Below are 25029 nucleotides of genomic sequence, written 5' to 3'. Positions count from 1 at the left end.
AGTAATGTAAATTTTTAAAAATAATACTTATTTTAACCCTTAAATCCCCAATTTCTGATGATAACTATTTATAAAGTACTTTCAAATGCTTTAGAATGAATTATTTTTCTATATGCCTTCTAAAATATCTAAACCAAAAACACAACAAAACAAAACCAAACCTGTCAATGAATTCATAGGCATATCTAAATGAATGTAATGGAACATAAGGACATACTTAACAATGTATATTACATCATATGTCTTTAGCTTCAATTAGAAATACCAAACAAATCATTACATTTTTAGCTCCTTTAACTCCTGTTCGTGTATTTTGTTTCAGATACCAGTATTTAGGTTCAGTAAAGTAGTAATAAATACACAAAGTAAGTTTTTCATTAAGTGCTATAATTCACCAACAAATTTAAGAATAGGATTTAATTTTAATAAATTAATAAAATACATGCCACATATTTAAAAAGTAAGCACAAGCTAAAAACAAATGGTTTATAACATTGTTATAAACAAATGAAATGGAATATCTAGACATTAATTGTTTTAATATAAAAGTGGTGTGAAACAACTCAAAAGTATTTTAAGTTGTACTCAATATAAATATTACATCATATAATATGGCAAAATATAAAAAGTAGTAACAGTAAGTATTAGGTCAAAATTAATAGCACAAATTTACTTATAAGGCAATTATCAGACCACCCTAAATGAGAGAGAACATGATTCAGAAAAGACTTGAGGCTTTGGAGGAGACCTGGGATCCAATCCTAGCTTCCTTTATATGAGGTACATGAACTTAAACAAGTTATTTCACTTCACTGAGCTTCAGATTCCTTACACATAAAACAAACTTGATACTTAATTTACAGAGTTAAAAGAAACAAAAGAGACCATATATTTAAAGTACCCGGCATATTATCCAAAACTTGGTGGTGCTCAAAACCTAAGAGCTTGTTTCCAATAATAATATTACTCTGACTCATGCTACCACTTCCTAAACTTGTTCAACATAATCTGAAGTGTCAATCATTACACACCTATTAGTTAACTACTAGAAAGTAAATATTACCCTTGTTTTACTAAAATGATGATGAAATGTTAAGTGCTATTCAGCAAATCTCTTTATTTTAACATTTATTTCAAAACATTTAAAAAGATAAACCTTTATGAAAATGTAAAAGTTAAGATGTGAAGAATGAATTTCTATGCCATTTTTCTTCTTTTCCAGAAACATCTTTTTGAGAGAGAAAAAAAAATTGTTTCCCACAATTACTCTTGTTGATAGGAGGACAGTACAGGGAAGTCACTAAATCCTTTTCCCCAAAATCTTATAACTCTAGTTATACTTTTTCATCTTAAATGACTTCTTCCCATAACATAGAAGATAATCCAATCTACATGAATAAAAATACAAATTTACAAAAACCCTCCATATTAAAGTAATTCTTAAATATTACTCAGAAATATTTTCCCACATATATTTTTCCCAAAATGCAAGCAAATATATAAATTTCTTCTCCCTGTTCAAATTCTATTTGTATAACAAGTATAACTCCACAATTCTCAGCAGGAAACAGTCAGAAAGGATTATACTTTAAAAGACATATATTCTAAAAGTGCCATTGCTGTAATTCAATTTTAGTCAACCTGTTGCATTTGATTTGAAACCTCATATAATATTAAAGGAATTTTTAACCAAAAGAGAGTATAATTTTTTAAAAATTTGAGAAATACCAGTGGGCAGGCAGATTTAATCAAAAGTAATTCTTATTAAAACACAGAAATAAATGACTCGATTCACTCAGATTCAAGCATTTCTACTTTCACATTATCTGAATGGGACTTTTCCTCATGAGACTTCTTTGCATCTCCTTGACTGCACATTAAAAGCTTTTAACTGCCTTCAATAAATTTATGAACTCCCTAAAACTGTTTGAAAAATTGTGGGGTCAAGTGTCATTGGGCTAAAAAGATCACTTTTGGGAAGTCTGCACCTGAAGTTCATAAAGTCTAAAGTGTTAAGTAAGCATCATAAAGCTTCACATGCCTATGCATGTTGTACCTACAAAGGTTCACCATTCCCCCTTTACCAAGATACAGGAAGAAGTAAAATAAAGGGTGACATGGTTATCTATAATATTTATACTCCATAGCTCATTATGTTACTAATTATGAATAGAATGGCTTTTAAGATCACCAGCTTAAAAACTCTAAGAAAAGCAAACTGCAACGTTACTATAACAACCTCTTAAACTGAAAATATGAAAAATAGAGGTCCATGTCACATAAGGCAGCTTAAGAACTACAAATATCTATTAATATTTTGTTAACTGTTAACAAAATATCCTTTATAGTACTTTAGTAAAAAAGACAAAGGCTACATTTTTAAGCAAATATATTTACTAAAAATCCTAGAGCTTGCCATATACTAACATAATTATATCAAGGATTTATAGGTTAAAGTCAAGTCATGTGACAAAATGGTGGAAGGAACTGAAAATGTTTATCCTGAAAAAGAAAGAACTCAGAGTAAATATGAACAGTCTCCAAATATCTCATGGGGAAAAAAGGAACAATTTATTCTGTGTAATTCCTAAGGAGAACTGGAATCAGTGCATGGAAATTCTAGGGAAACAAATGTCAATTCAATGGAACGGCTGACTTATGAAGAAATATGCATCCCTACACCACCTAGCAAGAGTTGGGGATCACTTATCAGAGAGACTACAAAGGAGGGTCCTGGGTGAAGTGTTAGTCTAACAGATTTTTAAGATTTCTCTCAACAACATAATTCAATAATCGATAAGTGAAAAACAAGCCTACTAGAAAATAAGTTTTCCTAAATATTTTTCCTAAACAACATTGATAATACAATTGTAAAAAAATGAAATCATGCTTCCTTTACTCCTACACCAAACTGAGATAAACTCAATTACCACTTATTGACTAGCCTGGATCAAATTTAACTTTAAATAATCATTTCTCCACAATATGTACATTTATTAAATGGACAATACTCTTTTATACATTCTTCTCTAAATGTCTAGCTTTACAAAGCAAAATTAAATATTGTCTCTCAGACTATACTGACTATACACAAACATCACTCAGGGCAAATGAAAGTCAAGTATTGTTTTGATAGATCGCTTGGAAAAATTTCAACTGCTGGCTTCACTCAACAGTATACACTAAACAAGTTAACAACAATCACATTTAGGCACACTGAACTTATTTACCTCTGAGTTAGCATATTCTGCTTGTAACTTTTTACACTCATCTTTGAGTTTTTCAGATTCTTTTTCACGCTCCAACGTCATGTTGTCCATTAGTGTTTGAACTTGGACCAGTTCTTTCTTTAGCACAGCAACATCTTCTATACCAGGTCTCTGAAGCTGTGAAGCATGTTCATTAAAAATTATAGTGAAAAACGAAAATATGGTTTTACTACAAAGAAATCAAAATGAAAATAATCTTTAATATCAATTGTTAGACTGCAAATGTTGACCACTGATACCTTTTTCCCAAAAAGCCTCTCCTCTTCCCAATCTTTGTCATATTTAATAGTATCACCACAATGTGAAAGAGAGCAAATTCACAATTATCCTTAGTGCTTTATTTGCTTTCTTTTCCTTCACAAACTGCACTTCATGGTTATAACAATCACTTAATAAATGCCACATTTTGAAACATAAATGCCCCATTTTCTATCCTAGGAAACTGATAATAAAAATAAAGGAGCAGATGTAAGCATAATTAGGGTTTGTTGCTAATGGATATGGATATGCATATGGTTGATTTTATTCATATATTTATTGAGTGCTAAATAAAGGGCAGAGAGGCACCTGGGTGGCTCAGTCGGTTGAGTGTCCGACTCTTGGTTTCAGGTCAGGTCATGATCTCATGGTTCATCGGATCGTGCCCTATTTCGGGCTCCTCGCTGACAGCACAGAGCCTGCCTGGGATTCTCTCTCTCCATTTCTCTCTCTGCCCCTCCCCTGCTCATGCTCTCTCACTCTCTCTCTCAAAATAAATAAACATACATACATACAGGACAGAAAGGAGACAAGGACAGATCCAAAGCTGTACACCTTGGGAGAGCACTGAAGACATATAGTACCAATGACAGAAATAGTTGGGGAGGAAATACGATGACCTGATTCTACACTTGTTGAATCCGAAATGAAGCTAGAAATGCAATCAGAAGTTTTCTAAAAGTAGGTGGATTTATAAAACTAAAGGGCAGGGAAAGGTCAGGATCAGAGACGCAGATAAGGAAACTAGTAAAAAGACACATGATATTAAGATAGAAACAATGGGGCGCCTGGGTGGCGCAGTCGGTTAAGCGTCCGACTTCAGCCAGGTCACGATCTCACGGTCCGTGAGTTCGAGCCCCGCGTCAGGCTCTGGGCTGATGGCTCGGAGCCTGGAGCCTGTTTCCAATTCTGTGTCTCCCTCTCTCTCTGCCCCTCCCCCGTTCATGCTCTGTCTCTGTCTGTCCCATAAATAAATAAAAACGTTGAAAAAAAAAAAATTAAAAAAAAAAAAAAAAAAGATAGAAACAACAAAAATGTTAAGGTAATAAATTTTGTATCACACATTCCATTTTTATTTAAAAAATCACATTGGTATATGTGTAAAGGATAGAACTAGAGGGAATTTTCCTTTCCTTCATTTTACTCAAGCAATACTTTTAACATTTTTTCAGAGTATATATTTTTCATTTAGAAAATTATAAAAGTACATTTCAATAAGGTTTCTGAATTACCAGTTCAGTCTTCAGATCTTGAATTATAATTGTTTCTTTGTTTAATTCCTCTGTCAGATATGTCACTTTTTGTTCAGCAGCTTCTCGAAGACTCCTTTCTTCATCATATTTTGACTTTATATCTAATTAAAGATAGTTATATAAATATTAGTTTCATGACATTAACTCTAGGAAAGGGTAGTTTTATAAATTCTTATCTATTACATTGCATATCTACATATTATTAATATGTATTAATTACATATTATTATGTATGCATAACTACATATTACTAATATGTACATATTAGTAATATTAATTCAAATTCACATTCCTTAGATAACCCTAAATATATACAATAAACTTTTACTTCTGATTAAATGATGAACTTAAAATAATCAGATGTTTTTGTCTAAATTCCATACAGCACTGTCACTAATTATCATCTTAATGTATACTTAATCACATATAATAGTTTAACCTAAAAGCATGTAGTTAAAGAAAAAGTAATTGATTGCATAACCAAATGTTAAATCTAACTGTATTATTTAATTTCTTCAAAATGTTACTTGTTAATCTTTAAGCATGCCCCAAAGAAAATTCACCTTTTCTAAATTAGAAGAAAAATTCTACAGAGAAAATCGATCCTTTGAAAGGAAGAGGTGAGAGGACAAACAAAATAATTTATACAGCAACTCTATTATTAAATTCCAATAATCACTACCATAGTCTATAACAAATGTTTTACCACACCAAAATACAATACACTAAAATACAATGCCTTATTTCCAGGATATACAATGGCAAAAAGGTAACGAGACTCATCATTGGCTAAAAAGATCTGATTCAATTTACCTGCAATTTCAGTGGCAAGTTGGGCTGCTTTCTGTTCAAATAAGTCTTTCATTTGCTTAATATTAAAATTTTCTGTTTGGGCTTCTTCTAATTGTTGTTCCAAAGACTGTAGTTCTACAAAAATGTATCATAGCTATTTAAATACATAATTAATGCTAATTACATTTCCTAAACTGTTATTACTTATATCCTAATCATTGTTGTAGTTAAAGACAATCAACATGAAAAGAAAAAACAAAAAAAGAGAATCAACATGAGTCTATCATCCAGTTATAAATGGAGAATCTTCATATTTCAAGAATTAAGCATATCTGATTCATTTAAACACAAGTCATAATTTATAAATATATAAAACAAATTAAAGGACTATTTAGCATCATACTCAAATAATCTATAAATATTTGTTTCAAAAGTATTTTGCTTTTACATTTCAGTTATTTTCCTATAACCATCAACTGTCCAAAAAGGAACATATTCTGGCTTTCTAAATAAAATTGATTATATTGAGAAACAAAATTAGAAATGGTTTAAGAACAGGGAGCCTGGGTTAAGCATCAGTTAAGCATCCGACTTTGGCCCAGGTCATGATCTCACAGTTTGTGAGTTCGAGCCCAGAGTAGGCTCTGTGCTGACAGTTCAGAGCCTGGAGCCTATTTCAGATTCTGTGCCTCCCTCTCCCCCTCCCCCACTCTCTTCCCCTCTCCTCCCCTCCCCCACTCACACTGTATCTCTCTGTCAAAAATAAACATTAAAAAAAGAAAGAAATGGTTTAAGAACAATCCAAGTCTTAAATAAAATAATTAAAATATGCAGTCAACTCCTAATACTCCATTCTCCTAAAGAGATTTCAAAAAAAAAGGGCGAGACAGATTTCAGAGGGAAAGTAAATACAACAGCTAACCTCAAATTACAAATCTGATTATTCATTGAGCATTCCTCCAAAGTCAATTACAAAGATGCTAGCTTCATCATTTTATTTCAAGAGAAAAAGAGGACATCATTCTTCAAACTAGATTTAACTTTTCACTAAAATGTACTAATGTGATATTTCAGAAATTTATAACTTCAGAATATACAGAACAAAGAAAACACTAAGATTTTTATCAACTGATTAAACTATAAAGTTCACAAATAATATTCTAAACCTAAAATATGACTATTAGCTTCACTGTTTTAAAGCCAGAAAGTACAATCACAATACAAATTCATGTAGCAGGGATCAGAGAAAAAGAAAGTAAAAAGTGAAAAAGAAGAATGAGAGGGGTGCCTGGGTGGCTCAGACAGTTAAGCTTCTAACTCTTGATTTGGGCTCAGGTCATGATCTCACGGGTTCCTGAGTTTGAGCCTCTAGCTCTGCTCTGCACTGACCATGTGGAGCCTGCTTGGGATTCTCTGTCTCCCTCTCTCTCTGCCCCTCCCCTGCTTGAGCTCTCTTTCTCAAAAATAAGTAAATAAACACTTAAAGAAGAAGAAAAAGAAAAATGAAGAAATATCTGCTTTAAGCAAAGTTCAAAGTTACCTGCTGATGAATCAGCCACCAATCCATCAGGTTTAGACTCCTCAATGGAAACAAGACATAAACAAACGCATTAAAAGAAAAAGACAATACTATTATAATTGCCAATGTGAAAAAAGTCTCTACAAGCCACATTCTATCAGGTAAGTAGCAAGATTCTGATTAAATTTTGGTCTGTTCACAATCTTCCAGATTTCTAAAGTACCATTAGGCAGACTGGCATAATGATCTAGCTGCAGTCACTGGTTCTAAGAATTTTTTTTATGTTAACATATATTTAAATTGTTGTGAATCTTATAATAGGTACCATCTTAAGTTCTATAAATTCAGTGAAGATTTTAAAATAATATAAATTATAATTATAAATATAGATTCTAAAGCCAATACTGAAGTCAGCAAATAAGATTCGATACTATAATATATAAAAACTTGCAAAAGTGAAAACATGCCATGAACTATCACTACTATAAAGTTTGGCATTAAAAGTACAAATTTTTAATTCATGATTATAAATCATCTTTTAAAAAAGCAGAAATAAAGAATATATTCCATAAGGTTTAATTTATTATGTGCATTAGGAATAAAATACTATACTGCCAAGTCATTATTCCCACATTCTAAAGAATTACACATATCTTCAAGAGTTTAATAAAGCAACTCCTAGTGTATCTGACTTATTTTCCTATACATTAGATTTAGACATATTGGTTGCTAAGAATCATCAATATTTTAAATACATTTTCCCCAAGGTAAATTTCCTACCAAGGCAATTTCACCTTGCACTGTGGAGAATTTAATTTATTAAATGTGAAATAGTCATCTCAAATGTGGTAAACAATTTCCTCTGTTTTCAAGTACAAAAAAATAATACAGCACGTTTGATTATTTGTTAATGGCATTTATGTAAAACAGAGTAAATGAACTTTAAGTACTTTAGATTACTAAAAACCTTTTTCACAGCCTCAAATAGAGAAGCTGAGTAGTAATAAGACTAATAATATCTTGTTATCCATTTATTAGGGATTTTTTTTCTAGTCCAAATGACAATTTTTGGTGAAAAAACAAAAAGGCAAAAAGATAGACTGAGAGTCACAATGTACTAAGATAACAGGCAACAGGATCACTAATTACTTTATAAAAATATTAGAACTATTATTGAAGGTTATCCACTTTATTCTTACAAATGAAAACTACATTTAGTAAAATTTATTACTCTATGATCCTTCATGTAATTGTAGTGCAAAAGCCAATATAATTTTAATATAAAAATCATAGTTGGTTAAGACATTTAGAAAATACATTAAATTATGTATCAACAGAATCTTACTCCAAAGTAACCACTTTTGTTACCCATGATTTTCGTTTTTTCTAATATTATTTTTATATAAAGCTGTGTGTGTTTGTGTGTATACATACACATATACATAAATACCTTTATTCTATTTTTTAAAACCTAATACTGTTTTAAAAAATAACTAAAATTGTTAATACAACCATTTCCCCATATTTTCAAACAATCTTCAGTAATATTAACAGGGGTGCCTGGGTGGCTCAATCGGTTGAGCAACTGACTCTTGATTTCGGCTCAGGTCATGATCTCACTATTGGCGAGATCAAGCTCATGTCGGGCTCCATGCTGAGAGTGCAGAGCCTGCTTGGGATTCTCTCTCTCTCTTTTTATCTCTCTCCCCCTCCTTCCCTCCCTCAAAAATAAGTAAACTTTAAAAATTTTTTTTAAAAAGAATATAAACAGTAAACAGTTAATAATAGTTCTTTCCCTACTAGTAGACAATTTAGTGATCTCCCATTTGTCACAACACAAATGCTCTGAAGAATCTCACTATTGTCTGAACCTATATTTTTTAACCATTTAGGGATATTTTCAGAAAATAAGAATAATGCAGCCTGGTATTAAGAAAAAAAAAAAAACCCCACAGGTAACTGATTCTTAATGGAGCACCTTTAAGAAATAATATCTGAGCTTCCAAAATATTTGTCTGCGTTCATTAGAATTACAAAGGCTATACACTGTAGGCTATTAAATACAGATAAATTCATTAGGAAGTTATTTATATCAGGCCACCTGCTTACAAAATGCTTATTTTTAACAATGAAAATAAACATCTAATAAACACACTTCAAGTATTTAAAAGCATTTACTTGCTGTTGCAGCCCTTGAAATTTTTCTAATTCTTTCTTTAATTCTTCTGAGTACCATTTTTCTTCCTAAGGAAAAAGAAAAAGATTTTTAATTAAATTTCAAAAGATTTATTATCTGAAACACTGAAAATACACAAATGTAATCATTTCTACTCTTACCTTAAGTGAAGCCTGAAGGTCTTGGACCTCTTGTCTAAGTAGTGTTAAATCATCTCTAAACATATATTGGAGAAAAAAGGAATTAATAATTAATGTTCTCTAACAACCTGGTCTCTTAATAAATCATGGCTAGTGACTGCACATTAATTTCTAGTTTCCGCAATTCTTAAAAAAAAAGTTGCTTAGAATTTTATGTATACTGGCATATATATATAACCCTTAGAAAAATAATTTTATTCTGAAAGCTCCTCATTCATAAATGGAAAAACACTTTATCACAGAAATGATATAATCATTAACTGCCTTAGGCCAGAAACAAAATATCTCCCATTAAATTACTAACCATAAGGATCAATACCTTCCTATTGTAGTTAGCATAAAATCTAAACTCATTAACAAGGACTATACAATCTATACAATCTAGTCCCTGTCGTAACACTCTCCTGCTCATTCACTCAGCTCAAGCAACACTGGCTTCTTTCTGTTCCTTGAGTCTTGTCAAACTTCTTACATTCTGTTCTCCTCACCTAAGAGTCAGTCTGACAAGGAATGGTGAGCACACTCTCAAGGCCCTAACACAGGAAAAGGTAAGATCACGTGCATTCATAACAGCATTACACTTCAAAGCAATTGTACTGTACCGCTTCAGAGCAAGAGCCTCTCCTCCATGACTTGAATCATTACCAGCATCATGAACTACCTCATAGTGTTTGAAAAGTTCATCAGCAGACCCAAGGGATTTCATACACTGGGGACATATGAAACCCTATAGAAAGAGGGAGAAAAAGGTTACAAAACTGTGTTGAATATTGTAAAATAGCAATTTGTATGTTATGAAATACGGTCTAATGTCTTACACCAATGGTGCCATTAGTAAATTGTAACCTACAATGTTAAGCCCAAATTCAGGTATTGTGCAAAAGTACATCACCATCTATTCTGATTGAAGTTTACAAAATATAAAAAAAAAAAAAAAAAAAAACCCTTACAACTATCTTTTAGGTTGAGTAAATTGATGGCTAGAGTACAGAATTCTAATTTGAGAAGTTCTAACCTAGGAGACTAGTTGAGAAGTCTGCCATCATATTCCCACCCCTCTCTCTAGATATCCCCTTAGTAAAATAACAGCTGTTCCAATCTACTTCCTAGTAATGATAGCCAAAAAATTAAGAATATAAAGCATTCTGATCACTGAGGGAAAAGGTACTGTATTAAATAACTCATAATTACCACAGAGTATCCACAATGCTTGAGAAGTATTCTAGTCAGTAAATTCTTTGCTAACCTAAGATGAACACTATAAAAGCCTAAAATTAATAGACCCATAAAATATTAAACACTTATAAATATTCTCAGAATTATATGGTTATGGCATACAAGGTCCTACATGAATATTTCCTCAATGAGCTAATAATCACTCTGATGCTGGGGCACCTCTCACTCTCCACAACTATACTGACACTTTCAACTATTCAGATTTACCTACGTTCTCCAAACCCACCACGGTATCCCACGTTTCCGGGCCTTTGCATATACTGATTTTCCCTCCAGCACTACCCTTAGTAGCTTGTCAAGTTTCTACATTCCCTATAATACACAACACACTGGAGCTTTTCATCCATGTTTCCCTAATGGCTACCGTAGTATTTTTGAACACACTCTATATTTTCTATGTTATATATTTATTTTTAAAATATGAATAAAAGAAATTAACGACTGGCTGGCTCAGTTGTTAGAACATGAGACTCTTGATCTCAGGGTCGTGAGTTCAAACCTCACATTGGGCATGGAGCCTACTTAAAAAATAGATAAAAATAAAAAAACAAAAATATGAATGAACCTGGCAGGGCAGAATTTGGCAAAAAGACAGAAGAGCTTTAACATCTTGCAGGTTATAAAACTTTCCAAGGAATAGAGTGAAGTAATAAGTATTCCGAACAAGTAAAAACTTAAAAATAAAGAAACTTCTCCTTCATTGGGTGCTATACAAATAGCATATATTCATTTATTTATGTACATTATGTAGCAGAATGAAGGCTCACTGAGTACTAGGGAATACTGATATGTAGACAAACATTACCAGACAATGGTATAACATAAGTAAATATAAGGAACTATAGGAACACAGGAAAAAAAGAATCCAACTCTGTCTGTTGCAGGAGTTAGTGTTTTGCAAAAACTCCACAGAAACTCATTTATGTTATATGTATGTGTATATACACTGGACACTGGTATTGGGTACTGAAGAACGAGTAGGAGTCACTTGTCAGAAATAAAAGAGAGGCATTCTAACAAAGGTGTGGAAAGAGGTTTGAAACACAGACGTGCTGCATTTGGAAAACAGAGGTATGTTCTGATCATAGAAGTAGAGAGAAGGGCAGGGGCACAACAGGCGAGTGAACGCAATGATCACCTATGAAACTCTGCAATAAGCAAAGGTAGTAGTACTAAGTACTCAGGATGTACCCTTGCACATCTGAATGACGCCATTAGGCTCCAGAGATATTTGATGCGCAGCACTGTCTTTTGAATGAATGAATGTCCCCAGCCTATGTGTTAATCTAGCTCATGTTATGCTCTTTCTTCAAAATCATCTATTATCTACCATTATGTTTTATGACGGCTCCACTTTATACCTAATTTGCCATTCTTATAAGTTCTACTCGGTAACTGTTGTACCACAATAGTTAACATGCTTTTAGTGCAACAGCTATACTATTTAGCCGGTCATTTCTCTTTTGCATGTCAGCTTCTACTAGTATCTAGAAGGCAAATTTCAGAATGTTCGCCAGAGAAGCCACAGAGCAATTACACTATTTAATCTTTACAACTTTGGCTTTTTGACTATTGTCTCTACTTCCAGATATTGGGTCTAGATATCTAAAGATACCAAGAAAGCTCACGATCACATTAAGGTATGCCATACCTTCTTAAAGCTTCTAAATATTACCAGGTTAATACTCCAGAAAGAACTGATTCATCCCTAAAGAGAAATTTTAGAAATTCAGTAATATATATTTAATCATAGAAATATTCCACCTAAGTGAATTTTCCATATGATTCACCTAAATGAATTTTCCATGTTTAAAATTTTTTTTTTTTCAACGTTTTTTATTTTTGGGACAGAGAGAGACAGAGCATGAACGGGGGAGAGGCAAAGAGAGAGGGAGACACAGAATCGGAAACAGGCTCCAGGCTCTGAGCCATCAGCCCAGAGCCCGACGCGGGGCTCGAACTCACGGAGCGCGAGATCGTGACCTGGCTGAAGTCGGACGCTTAACCGACTGCGCCACCCAGGCGCCCCTGAATTTTCCATGTTTAAATAACACTTTAATTTTGGGACATTTCTAATAAAAATAAATCTTTCTAAAATACATATACTTTCTCACCTTCTTAAATAGAAGATACTAAACTGTTGTTTGGTGTTTCAGATGCATAAATATTTATCACTGAACGGGTGACTTTTACTCTATTAATTCTGGCCTCTTTAATCTCTGGACCCACAGTTTATAGTTTTTTCTTACACCCTGTTTTGTCTTTCCACAATGATTTCTTAAAATTATTCACATAGTGGGGCGTCTGGGTGACTCAGTCGGTTAAGCACACAACTCTTGGTCTCGGCTCAGGTCATGATCTCGCGATTGGTGAGTTTGAGCCCCGTGTTGGGCTCCACACTGATGGTGCAGAGCCCGCTTGGATTTCTCTCTCTCTCCCTCTCTCTGTCCCTCCCCCACTTGCAGACTCTGTCTCTCAGAATAAATAAACGCAGACAAAAATGTTTTAAAAATATTATTCTAGTGCTATTTCTAGTAATGCTAGCCTGACATAGATGGGAAGGATAAAGAAAAAAGCCTATCAAGACCACATCACTCATTTATAATAAAAGTAACATAAGCTCAGAGTGAATATCTGAGGGATGCCCCCTGAATACAGTGCATGATCTTTCATTCATGGGCTTTGTAATACTAATAGTGGATATTAAGAGACTGCTTCTCTATTTCTTCGCAACCACCTTCGAGGGTAGATCGATAACTTCCACAAAAATGTTGTTAGTAAACAGTAAAACACTAAAAACAGCCAGCTACATTTTTCCCTTAATTATTCCAAATTTCTCACCAACTTCCAAACATGCACACACCCAGACATACACACACACTCTACTTAAGATTAAGCGATCTCTAATCCTTTCTCAGATACACTAAAGAACTTACCTTAACTTGATATTTATGGTATCCTTCTTATACCAAGTGTTCTTTCAGTTAAAAATAAAGTTCTTATTTAAATGACAAGTAGGTGATATTGTCACTTTTGATTTTGGCTAACCCATAAAGAAGAAAAGTTGGCACAAGAGGTATGAAAGACAAGTGGTAAAATGCTAAGGAGAGCTCCAAGAATCTTTTAGGTCTCTCTTTTTGCTTGCACCAGTTAGCTAGTTTAACCAGTTGGTGTCTTCCTATATTGCACCCATTTTCCGTATCACCCTAGAAAATATCTGGTTTAACTGTTCCCCAGTAAAGCTTTTCTGGGGTTCTCCTCAAGTTGAATCACCACTGCACTCTTTTTACAAATAATATTTATCACAGAAATTGCCTGGGATAGAGATCATATCTTTTTTTGTATTCTTTACTTACCAAAATACATGATGCATAAGAAGTACACTACAAATATGCCAAATAAGTGAATGTTTGGTGAAATCCTTTCTTATATATATAATTGCCAGACAGAAAAACACATGTCTTTTTTTTTTTCTTTTGTCTTTCTGGGTACAAGGAGTTTCATTCTTTTGTGAGACTTGCAAAAGAATCAGAAAAGCTAGGTTTCTCTTTGTTTTTAGATTATTGCAGTGATTTTCAAAAGAAAGAGATCAAGATCATCTAAGAAACTTTTTCCAGCCTGCAAAAGGGCAATACTTGTCCTCACTGGCTTCCACCCTCAGCCTTAGATATGGGCCGTCCCACACACTACAGAGAGACATTTGGATGATACACTGTTAATGATGAGTATGTGCCATTTGTCACCTTCCTCAAGTCTAGGGAGTCAAAACAAAGACTGAAACAATGGTACATCCAGGCTCTAATGCTGGATACTTTCTCAAATAAAAACAGCAACAATTAATATGCAAAGTCCTCTTTCTATATACGAGTATAAAGCATTTTAACCCAAAGCATTTTTAAATATGCTTTAATAAACCATTAACTAAATGATAAAGATACAACTTACAAATGGTGAAATCAGGCATCATTCACTTTATATTTTGAATTTCATGGCAAAATTTATGCAAAAATATTAACTTAAACTTTTATATTTGTTTACAGATTCAGAAAAAAGACAGCTGCAAACAGTAAGAGCAATGAACCCAACTTCCCAAGAGCCTGCTTTCCTTATTGAACCTTCTTTTAAGCATGCATGATTAAAGCAATCCATATTCCCTTTGTAGCAGAAAAAGTTAAGCAACACCAAGGCAAGGAAAAACAAAGCTATTCTGCAACCCATAACCAAGCTGCTAAAGCAAAATATACAGGACCCACAGTAACACTGGAGTCATTAAGAAGTTCCTGTCCTCTTGTTTCATTTTCAGCGTGCACTTGCTGGTAATGCTCCGACAAATCACTAGCAGTTATACATCTTTTCATACATAATGGACAGATGAAACCCTGTGAAATAACAACTTTTAGGAGGATATACATAAAAAGTTATTTATAAAACAAAATACAGACAATGAAAACAGACATAACAGGAAAATAATTAGTATATCTCTTTTTAGTATACATAAAGGAAATTTTCAAGTAGTAACTATATACAAAAACTGAAAGATCTATCCAAAGTAGGACGTCTAAAAGTAGCTCCCATCCTTATGCTGGAAATTCCCATTGGTTCAATTTTATTACAATTACCAGTTGCTTTAGTTGGAACATTATTATTCTTTTTGTTTATGACAGTCTGTCCTTACTTATCTAAGAGCCATTATTGGCAAGTTAGCTTTTATTTTCGATCAAGAAATGACAGGCAGTTATAACAAATAGCTTTATGCAACATCATGTTCTCAACAAAAAATGTCCTTACAATGAAAGCAATTTTTAGTCTTTACCATAATCCACTAGCCTAAGACCCCATATTTGCCCATAGCCGTAATTCCCAGTAGGGGACTCTTCCTTCTAAATTTATGAATCAAATAAAACCATTTTAAGTCAATCTCCCCAATTCCCTATTCCTAACAGTATCTGTATTTTCATATGTGGGCCATTACACTGATCTATGGTTTAATGTTTTGTCAGACAGGAAAGTAGAGGGATAAGAGAACAGAGGAACTGAGAGTATCGGAAAGTGAATAAAATGGAGAGTGTAGTGAAGGACAATAGGTTATAAACGCCATGGGTTTTTGTGTCAAAAATAATGTGGATTTGAGACTCAACCAATGCTAACTATATGACTTAAGGAAGTTACTTTACTTTGCTAAACGTCAACTTCCTCATCTATAAAATGGGGTTAATGTTAGTACCTATTCCTCTAGAGTTATCATGAAGTACATAAAATGCTTAGTCTAGTCATAAGGCATTGTTCAATAAATATTCTGTCATTAGATGTATGGTTAGAGAGGAAAGGAAATGAAGCCAGGAAAGGTTGAAAGACCAGAAGATAGGAATTAAAAACCTGAAGTATTCAGCAAGGCCAAAGAAGTAGTAAGAACATGAGAAAGTTTTTAAGAAGACAGGTAGTTGTGTAAGAATGGAAAGGTACAGTTTTGACATCTCAGGTGAACTGTTCTACTGCATAAGATGGAAGGTACTGACATGAACTTGAGGAGCCAGAAAAAATTAATAAAGATCACTGGCATTGAAAACATTAAAAACTGGGAGACTTGGATGTTCCTTGAGTCACTAATGTCACTAAGGATATAACAAAGGAGAGGATGACTGTAAATAAGGACCCAAAGTGGGAGGGCAGGCAGGGCAGTAGTTAAGAGCTAGGCTTCGAATCCTGGATTCACACCACTCTTAGTAGATTATATGACCTTCAATTTCCTCATCTGTGAAATGGGGTAACAGTAACACCTACTTCATGGGGGGGAGGGGTCTCATGAAAATTAAATGAGATAGTACATGCAAAGTGCTTATCATAGCATCTGATACAAAGAAAACATTCAATAAATGTTAGCAATGATTAATATCATTAATTCCTTTTGTTAACAACCCTTAATAAAGGAGATTAGCCAGAGGATGAAAGTGAGGAATGTGAATTCTTTCTTTGTTGTTTTCTCTTTTTACTGATGAAAGAGTTGTCTTCCAGGCAACCACAGTCCAAAGTGCTGGAACCACAGAATAGTAATTCCTTAAAGGAATGCATCATTTGCATATTTTTTTTTGCCATGATAGCTTTGTTCTGCCTTTGACTTTACTAGTTTCTTCACTGTAAGTTTCCACATACAATATTCAATCATTCACTCAAAATGTGTGTACCGAGTATGATTACTGTGTTCCAGCCATTATTCTACGGTGCTGAGAACAAAATGATAAAATAAGGCACAAAGTCCCATCCTCAGGAAGCTTACAGGCTTCTTGAAAAAGTTATGAAAGAAAGTAATTACATTTTAGAGCACACTAATCAGAAAATCCCAGTAGAGGGGCGCCTGGGTGGCTCAGTCGGTTAAGCATCCGACTTCGGCTCAGGTCATGATCTCGTGGTCCGCGAGTTCGAGCCCCGCGTCGGGCTCTGTGCTGACAGCTCAGAGCCTGGAGCTTGTTTCAGATTCTGTGTCTCCCTCTCTCTCTGACCCTCCCCTGTTCATGCTGTCTCTCCCTGTCTCAAAAATAAAATAAACATTAAAAAAATTAAAAAAAAAAAAAGAAAAAAGAAAATCCCAGTAGAACCGCCTTCAAACTATATTTAGACCCTCAGGACCTCCACTGTTAACTACCCTGTCGCAGTCAGTCTCACACCGCACAGGGATCACTGCAACAGCCTTTCAACGGCCTCTCTGCTTCTATCCTTACTCCACGAACAGTTTATTTTCCACACAGCAGTGAGAATGTATCCTATAAAGATGTAAACAAGTTTTGTCACTTCCCTTGTCAGAACTCTCCAATGGCTTCCCATCTCATCAGCAGTAAAAACCAAAGTCTGTACAAAGGCCTGAAAGGCCCTGCATAAGGTGGACCTGATTAGCTCACAGACCCAAACTCTCTTCACTCACTGTGCTGGAGCCACACTAGCCTCCCTGCTGGTTTTTCAACATGCCAAGCATGCTCCTACCTCAGAGACTTTCCACTTGTTCCACATGAATGAAACATGGTTGTTCCAGAAACCCACATGACTCATTTCCTCACTTCTTTCAGTTCTTCCTGAGCTATGCCCTTCTCAGAGAAGTCTTCCCTGACAATCCTATTTGAAATTGCAACCATCCAAAACACTTCTTATGCCTCCTTCCCTGCTTTATTTTTCTCAATAACACCAGTTGTTTCCCTCTGTCCGTTTTCGTATGTTTTGGGGGTTTTTGCCTATTTCCACCTACAAGAATATAAGCTTTACCAGGATAAAGATTTTTTTTTTTTTAATGTTTATTTATTTTTGAGAGAGGAAGAGAGAGACAGAGCACGACCAGGGGAGGGGCAGAGAGAGACACAGAATCCAAAGCAGGCCCCAGGCTCTGAGCTGTCAGCACAGAGCCAGACGCAGGGCCCAACTCACGTACGGCGAGATCATGACCTGAGTGGAAGTCGGACGCTTAACCGACTGAGCCACCCAGGTGCCCCTACCAGGATAAAGATTGTTGACTATTTTACTCACTGTCATATCTCCAGCATCCAGAACAGTGTCTGACAACAATAGATATTTGATAAATAAGTGTATCTCAGAATAATCATTATCAAAAGGATAGGAAATACAATTCCCCAGAAGCACATGGAATAAGCATCTATCCTACATGTGAGTCAAGTGAAGTTTACTGAAAAAGTAATTATCTGTAATGAGACCTGAAGGATAATAAGATATTAACCAGGCAGAAAAGTAAAAGAACAGGTAAGACATGGGGATCAGCATACAGATGTCCAGAGATAAGAAAAAATTTGGCACACCTTAAAAGCGGGAAATCTGTATGCCTGGATCAAAGAGCATAAAGAAACAGAACCACACATATAAGGTCAATTGATTTCCCACAAAAGCAAAAATTTAATTCAATAGGAAAAGGTAATATTTCAACAAATAGTACTGAAACAACTATATAAAAAGCTGTGGTTTCCATATCCATATGGAAAAAATGAACCTCAACCACTATCCCATACCATACACAATATTTTAAAAGAAACCACAGACTTAAATATACACATTAAAATGAATTTTTTTAAGTACCATTGGTACACATAGGAGAAAGCCTCTATGACACTGAGCTAGGCAAAAAAATTCATAGAATGACCCAAAAAGCACTATCCATAAGAGAAAAGGCTGACAAACTGGACTTCACCAAAATTAAAAACTTCTCTTTGAAAGACACCATGAACAAAATGAAAAGCAAACCACAGACTAAGAAAAAAAACATCACATATATCTGATTGTGGTGTAAAGTCGAAAATTGAGACCCAGTATTATGCACTCCTTTGTCAACAGGTGAGGGGAGAGCTTCAGGTGGCCTAACTACAAGTTCCCTCCCCACTCTGCTCCCACAGATAGGGGCCTGCTGTCAAACACCCCTCCTCTTCACAGAGCCTGCGTATGCCTAAACAGCAGGTTTCAGTTCCCTGTCAGCCCACAGAATTATTCTAACAAGCCAATCATATGCTCCAGGAACCAAGGGGCACCTCATCCTCTTGATACTATAAACCTTGCCTCTCTCAGCCCGTGGTTGTTCATTTCGTTCCCGAGTCCAATCCTCATATGGCCCTTCATGGCATACAGTGTCCTCCTGGGCCATGAGTCTTTTGAATAATAAACTGCTGTTGACTTCATCTGTCCAGTGTCAGGTTAGTTTATGTTCAGCCATCCCTGTGAGCCCAGAACAGGAATCCTTCCCTAGCCAACAGGGCAAATAGGAGGCAATCAAACTATCGACAAGACTTGCACCCAGAGTAGATAAATAACTCTTACAATTCAATAATAAAAAGAGAAATAATCCAACTTTTAAAGTGGTCAGATTTCCAGTTGCAGACAGAAAGGAATAGATACACTTTTCCCTATTCTTCCTGTTGAGCACACCTAACATCCCTAGACATTATATATAAAACAAAGACAAGAAAACTCTGAAAGGTGAAGAGAAGGAAGACCAGCTAAGGATCTTGGGATCCAAGCACTGATACAATGATGAATACTCTGGGTTTTCTTTTGCATCATATATTCCAGACTGGGTGCTGGAGAAGCTGGCAACCTGGAAACTTCAGTGAGCGCTTACAAAAAAACCTGCCCTCTCTAGCCAAAGGAGCAGGAAAATGCGGGTCATCAGTGAGTAGTTCAGTGGGTACTAAGGATGGAAGCCAGACTACAAAGGGATAAAGAGTGAACAAAGACATTTGCTTCTGACGATTCATTATACTAAATACTCTGAATAACCATCCTGGTGATAACTAAAGGATATAAAAAAATCACATATTACATTACATATTATACACATTACATGTTTGATATAAACTGAATGTGTGTCCTCATATTGGAATTATGTTGAAGTTATATTGAAATCCTAACTCCCAATGTGATGGTATTAGGAGATGGGGTTTTAGGGAGGTGATTAGGTCAGAAGGGTGGAACCCTCAGGAATGTGATTAGTGCCCTTGTAAAAGATCTCAGACAGCTCTCTTGCCGCTTCAGCAATATGAGGATGGCCACCTATAAACCAGGAAGCAGGCCCTCACCAGACACAGAATCTGCCTTGATCTTGAACTTCCCAACCTCCAGAACTCTTGAGAAGTAAATGTTTGTTGTTTAAGCCACTGAGTCTATAGCACTTTTGTTATAACAGCCCATACGAAGACAGTATTACACATTATCTTAAATAATAAAATATGACATAAATATCATATGAATAAAGCAAAGTATTGCTTTATTTCTATTTCTTTTTTAAGTTTTTTTTATTTTGAGGAGGGGAGGGGCAGAGAGAAAGGGAGAAACAATCCCAAGCAGCTTCTTCACTGTCAGTACCAAGCCTGACATGGGTTCAGTCTCACAAACTGTGAGATCATGACCTGGACCAAAATCAAGAGTAGGACGCTTAATGGACTGAGCTACCCAGGTGCCCTTCTGACTATTTCTTTAAAGTCCCAGAGACATTTCAAATTCCATATAGATGGCTGCTAAGGGCACAGAGTTAAAACCTAGGGTTTGTACAAAGTGGGATGCCAAGGTAAAAGGGAAACAAACTGAAAGAGAGACTGATAGAAAGAGACAGAGAGAGAGACAGAGAGAGAGATAGAGATCACCCAAGACCTTGACAAATATGTACCCAAGCACTGGGCATATGAACCTCTAGAGCCAATTATATGCCAATAGGAATAATTATATGCCAATAGGAATAATTCATGACATGGGTAAAAACTAGTGGCAGGAGGGACAGAAAATAAAATGAGAATGTGAGAGAATGGAATCCAGAGCACAAGAGAACGGATTGAAATTTGATAAGAAAAGGAACTGTTTTCTGTGTATTAAAAAAAGAGAGAACAAAGGTGCCAAGTATAGCTTTGGACATTCAGCTAATACTTCCTATGATATAGAAGGTGACTGAGGGAAGATGGGAGAGGGTAGCACACATGAGAGATATGAGGATATAGAAGGCAGTAAAACTATCTCAAAGAGTAGGAAAATGACCCTAAGAAGAAAATACAGCAGGATCACCAGGCACTGCTCACTACGCACTAGAGACTCTTTTTTTTTTTTTTTTTTTTGATCCAACTGAGGTCAACAATTAAACTTGCTCTTAATAAAGTTCAACTGATACTTTTATTCTCACTTTCATGGTCTTTTAGATCTTCTCAAGGTTAATACCCATATACATGAAATCAGATGGCCAGAAAGAGACAACACAGGGAGATGAATGCATAGAGACAAAACCAGAAATACACAAGACAGAAAACAGACTCACCAGCAAACAGGTGTGGAAAGGGGAGCACAGAAAAGGGGAACTAGGTAGGCAGTACAACTGGGCCCAGAAAGGGGCAAGTGACAAAAACTGTCAGAGCAGAATGTGAGTGCATCCATATCTTAAGGACATTATTGGTGGTTTTTATGTTCTTCTCTTCCCTTTTCTCATTTTTCTATAATGAGCAAACAATGTTTGTTAAAAATAATTAATCATAATAAAGCAAATACTAAGGCTAACTTCTCAAAAATATTGAGTTCTTTCTTATCTTCCCCATTACTTTTTAATAAACTATGAAAGATAAAAGTTCTTGCAAAGTTGTAAAGACAGCAAATAATGTATAAACTTTATAGATAAGTTAATCTAATTTTTCATTAACTCAGTAGTTCATGCCAGTACAAACACTAATTAATTGGTAATTTTTATAAACAGATGTCAAAATCTTCCGTAAGTTCAGATGACATTAGCAATGAAGACAAATTAACAATATTAATTTTCAATTTTAATATACACTTTCTTAGTCTTAGAACTAAACACCGTATTTTTCCAGAAGTGTGATTCAAAAGTCACATTCCAGTTTGTAAGAAGGATGAGACCTTTCCTACGAAAGTTTAAATTACTGACCACTACTTCAAGCCTCTGCTCGTTTTCCTTTAATAATACCAAATTTTATTGCCAAATTATTATTTCCATACCTCTGAAGAGCTTTCATTATTGACATCCACTGTGTTTATAGGAGCAGCTGATGAATCTAAATCAGAACCTTGAGAGCCAACTCTCCCAGGAGTCTGAAACAGAGAAGAGAGAAAAAAAATTCAAAGTAGGTATTAATAATATATTCATAAACTACTTAATAATCTAAACAGTAAACAGCGCTAGCCTTACACATAAAAGGAGAAGACAAATACCACTAGCAGCTATCCTTCATTGCAGAGTGTGCCCAATACTGTATCAAGGTCTCTGTATGCATTCTCTCATTTTTAGTCTTTTTAAATTAATAAAAAGCTTACATTTGTATATAGTGCCTTAAGTCTTCAACTCACTTATAGTCTTCAACTCACTTTAGTCATAATGACATCTCTGAGAGAGGAAGGGTAAATGTTATCTCTAGAGATGAGAAAACAGATTCAAAGTGGCTAAAAGACTTCTCAAGATTGTACTGTTAACAAAAATCAGAAAGAAGACCTTAGAGAAAAACTGAGAGCTTTCCCCCTAAGATCAGGAACACAACAGGGATGTCCATTCTCACCACTTTTGTTCAACATGGTGTTAGAAGTCCTAGCCTCAGCAGGCAGACAACACAAAGAAATAAAAGGCATCCAAGTTGGCAAAGAAATCAAACTTCCACTCTTTGCAGATGACATGATACTCTACATGGAAAACCTGACAGACTCCACCAAAAAACTGCTAGAGCTGATACATGAATTCAGCAAAGTTGCAGGATATAAAAAATCAATGTACAGAAACCGGTTGCATTTCTATACACCAATAATGAAGCAAAATAGAAAGAGGTATCAAGGAATCGATCCTATTTACAATAGCACCAAAAACCATAAAATACCTAAGAATACACCTAACCAAAGAGGTAAAAGATCTGTACACTAAAAACTAGAAAGCTTATGAAAGAAACTGAAGAAGACACAAAGAAATGGAAAAATATTCCATGCTCATGGATTGGAAGGACAAATATTGTTAAAATGTCAATATTACCCAAAGCAATCTACTTATTCAATGCAATCCCCATCAAAATTCTTCACAGAGCTAGAACAAACAATCCTAAAGTTTGTATGGAACCAGAAAAGATGCCGAATAGCCAAGGTAATGTTGAAAAAGAAAACCAAAGCTAGAGGCATCACAATCCCAGACTTTAACCTATATTACAAAGCTGTAATCATCCAGATGGTTTGGCACAAAAACAGACACGGAGACCAACAGAACAGAACAGAGAACCCAGAAATGGACCCACAAATGTATGGTCAACTAATCTTCAACAAAGCAGAAAAGAGCATCCAATGGAAAAAAGACAGTCTCTTTAGCAAATGGTGCTGGGAGAACTGGACAGCAACAACATGCACAAGAATGAAACTGGACCACTTTCTTATACCACACACAAAAATAAATTCTAAATGGATGAAAGACCTAAATGTGAGACAGGAAACCATCAAAATCCTATAGAAGAAAACAGGAAGCAACATCTTTGACCTCAGCCACATCAACTTCTTACTTGACACATCTCCAGAGGCAATGGAAACAAAAGCAAAAATGAACTATTGGGACCTCATCAAGATAAAAAGCTTCTCTGCACAGCGAAGGAAACAATTAGCAGAACTAAAAGGCAGCCTATGGAATGAGAGAAGATATTTGCAAATGATATATATCAGATAAAGGGTTAGTATCCAAAATCTATAAAAAACATACAAAACTCAACACACACACCAAAAATAAATAATCCAGAGAAGAAATGGGCAGAAAACATGAATAGACACTTTTCCAAAGAAGACATCCGGATGGCAAACAGACACATGAAAAGATGCTCAACATCACTCATCATCAGGGAAATACAAATCAAAACCACAATGAGATAATACCTCACACCTGTCAGAATGGCTAAAATTAACACCTCAGGCAACAACAGATGTTGGCAAGAATGTGGAGAAAGGAGAACCCTTTTGCACTGTTGATGGGAATGCAAATTGGTGCAGCCACTCTGGAAAACAGTATGCAGGTTCCTCAAAAAATTAAAAATAGAACTACCCTATGACCCAGCAATTGCACTACTAGATATTTATCCAAAGGATACAGGAGCACTGCATCGAAGGGGCACATACACCCAAGTGTTTATAGCAGTGCTACTGACAATAGCCAAAGTGTGGAAAGAGCCCAAATGTCCATCAATGGATGAAAGGATAAAGAAGATGTGGTGTATATATATACAATTGAATATTACTCAGCAATCAAAATGAATGAAATCTTGCTATTTGCAACAACGTGGATGGAACTAGAGTGCATTATGCTAAGCAAAATAAGTCAGTCAGAGAAAGACAAATACTGTATGATTGCACTCATCAATGGAATATAAAAAACAAACAGATGAACTAGGGGAAAGGAAGGAAAACTAAGATAAAAACAGAGAGAGGCAAACTATAAGAGACTCTTAAATACAGAGAACAAGCTGAGAGTTGCTGGAAGGGGGTGGGGGGATTTTAAATGGGTGACTGGCATTAAGGAGCACACTTTTCAGATGAGCACCAGGTATCATATGTAAGAGATGAATCACTGGGTTCGACTCCTGAAGCCAAGACTACACTGTATGTTAACTAACTTGAATATAAATTTAAAAAAAAAAATCTAAAATGCTAATCTTCTGATTCCTCTTGCATTGCTCTCTCTACTACACCAACTAAACTACAATCATTTGAGGGTTGCTAAAAAGATCAACACAGCCCATCCATCTGCCATCCATGCCAACCATTACCAATCTGTCTCTAATACTTGATATTCCATCCCAATGATACATACAATCTGGAGGATTAAAGGTCTTCTTCT

The 25029-nt window shown here is 35.1% G+C and overlaps 1 protein-coding gene across 4 annotated transcripts in view; it reads right to left on the bottom strand.

Annotated features, from left to right (window-relative positions):
- EEA1 (early endosome antigen 1) overlaps nucleotides 1–25029 on the bottom strand; it is a 116719-nt gene that overhangs the window by 73345 nt on the left and 18345 nt on the right. For 2 of the 4 annotated variants that reach the window (XM_086712668.1, XM_086712669.1), the window contains exons 2-9: nucleotides 22179–22271; nucleotides 10070–10194; nucleotides 9429–9483; nucleotides 9270–9335; nucleotides 7113–7152; nucleotides 5594–5707; nucleotides 4760–4881; nucleotides 3231–3386 (exon numbers count right to left, since the gene is read on the bottom strand). In XM_086712668.1, the coding sequence (XP_086568794.1) occupies nucleotides 3231–3386; nucleotides 4760–4881; nucleotides 5594–5707; nucleotides 7113–7152; nucleotides 9270–9335; nucleotides 9429–9483; nucleotides 10070–10194; nucleotides 22179–22271 (771 nt within the window). Of the gene's footprint in view, nucleotides 1–3230; nucleotides 3387–4759; nucleotides 4882–5593; nucleotides 5708–7112; nucleotides 7153–9269; nucleotides 9336–9428; nucleotides 9484–10069; nucleotides 10195–12354; nucleotides 12412–14956; nucleotides 15083–22178; nucleotides 22272–25029 lie in introns of those variants that run through there. The other 2 variants (XM_086712666.1, XM_086712670.1) reach the window with 2 other exon arrangements.

Source organism: Puma concolor, chromosome B4 (assembly GCF_028749965.1).
Source record: "Puma concolor isolate L17-30 chromosome B4, mPumCon1.1.hap2, whole genome shotgun sequence".
Lineage (NCBI taxonomy): Eukaryota > Metazoa > Chordata > Mammalia > Carnivora > Felidae > Puma > Puma concolor.
This window is presented reverse-complemented; position numbering and strand designations above follow the sequence as displayed.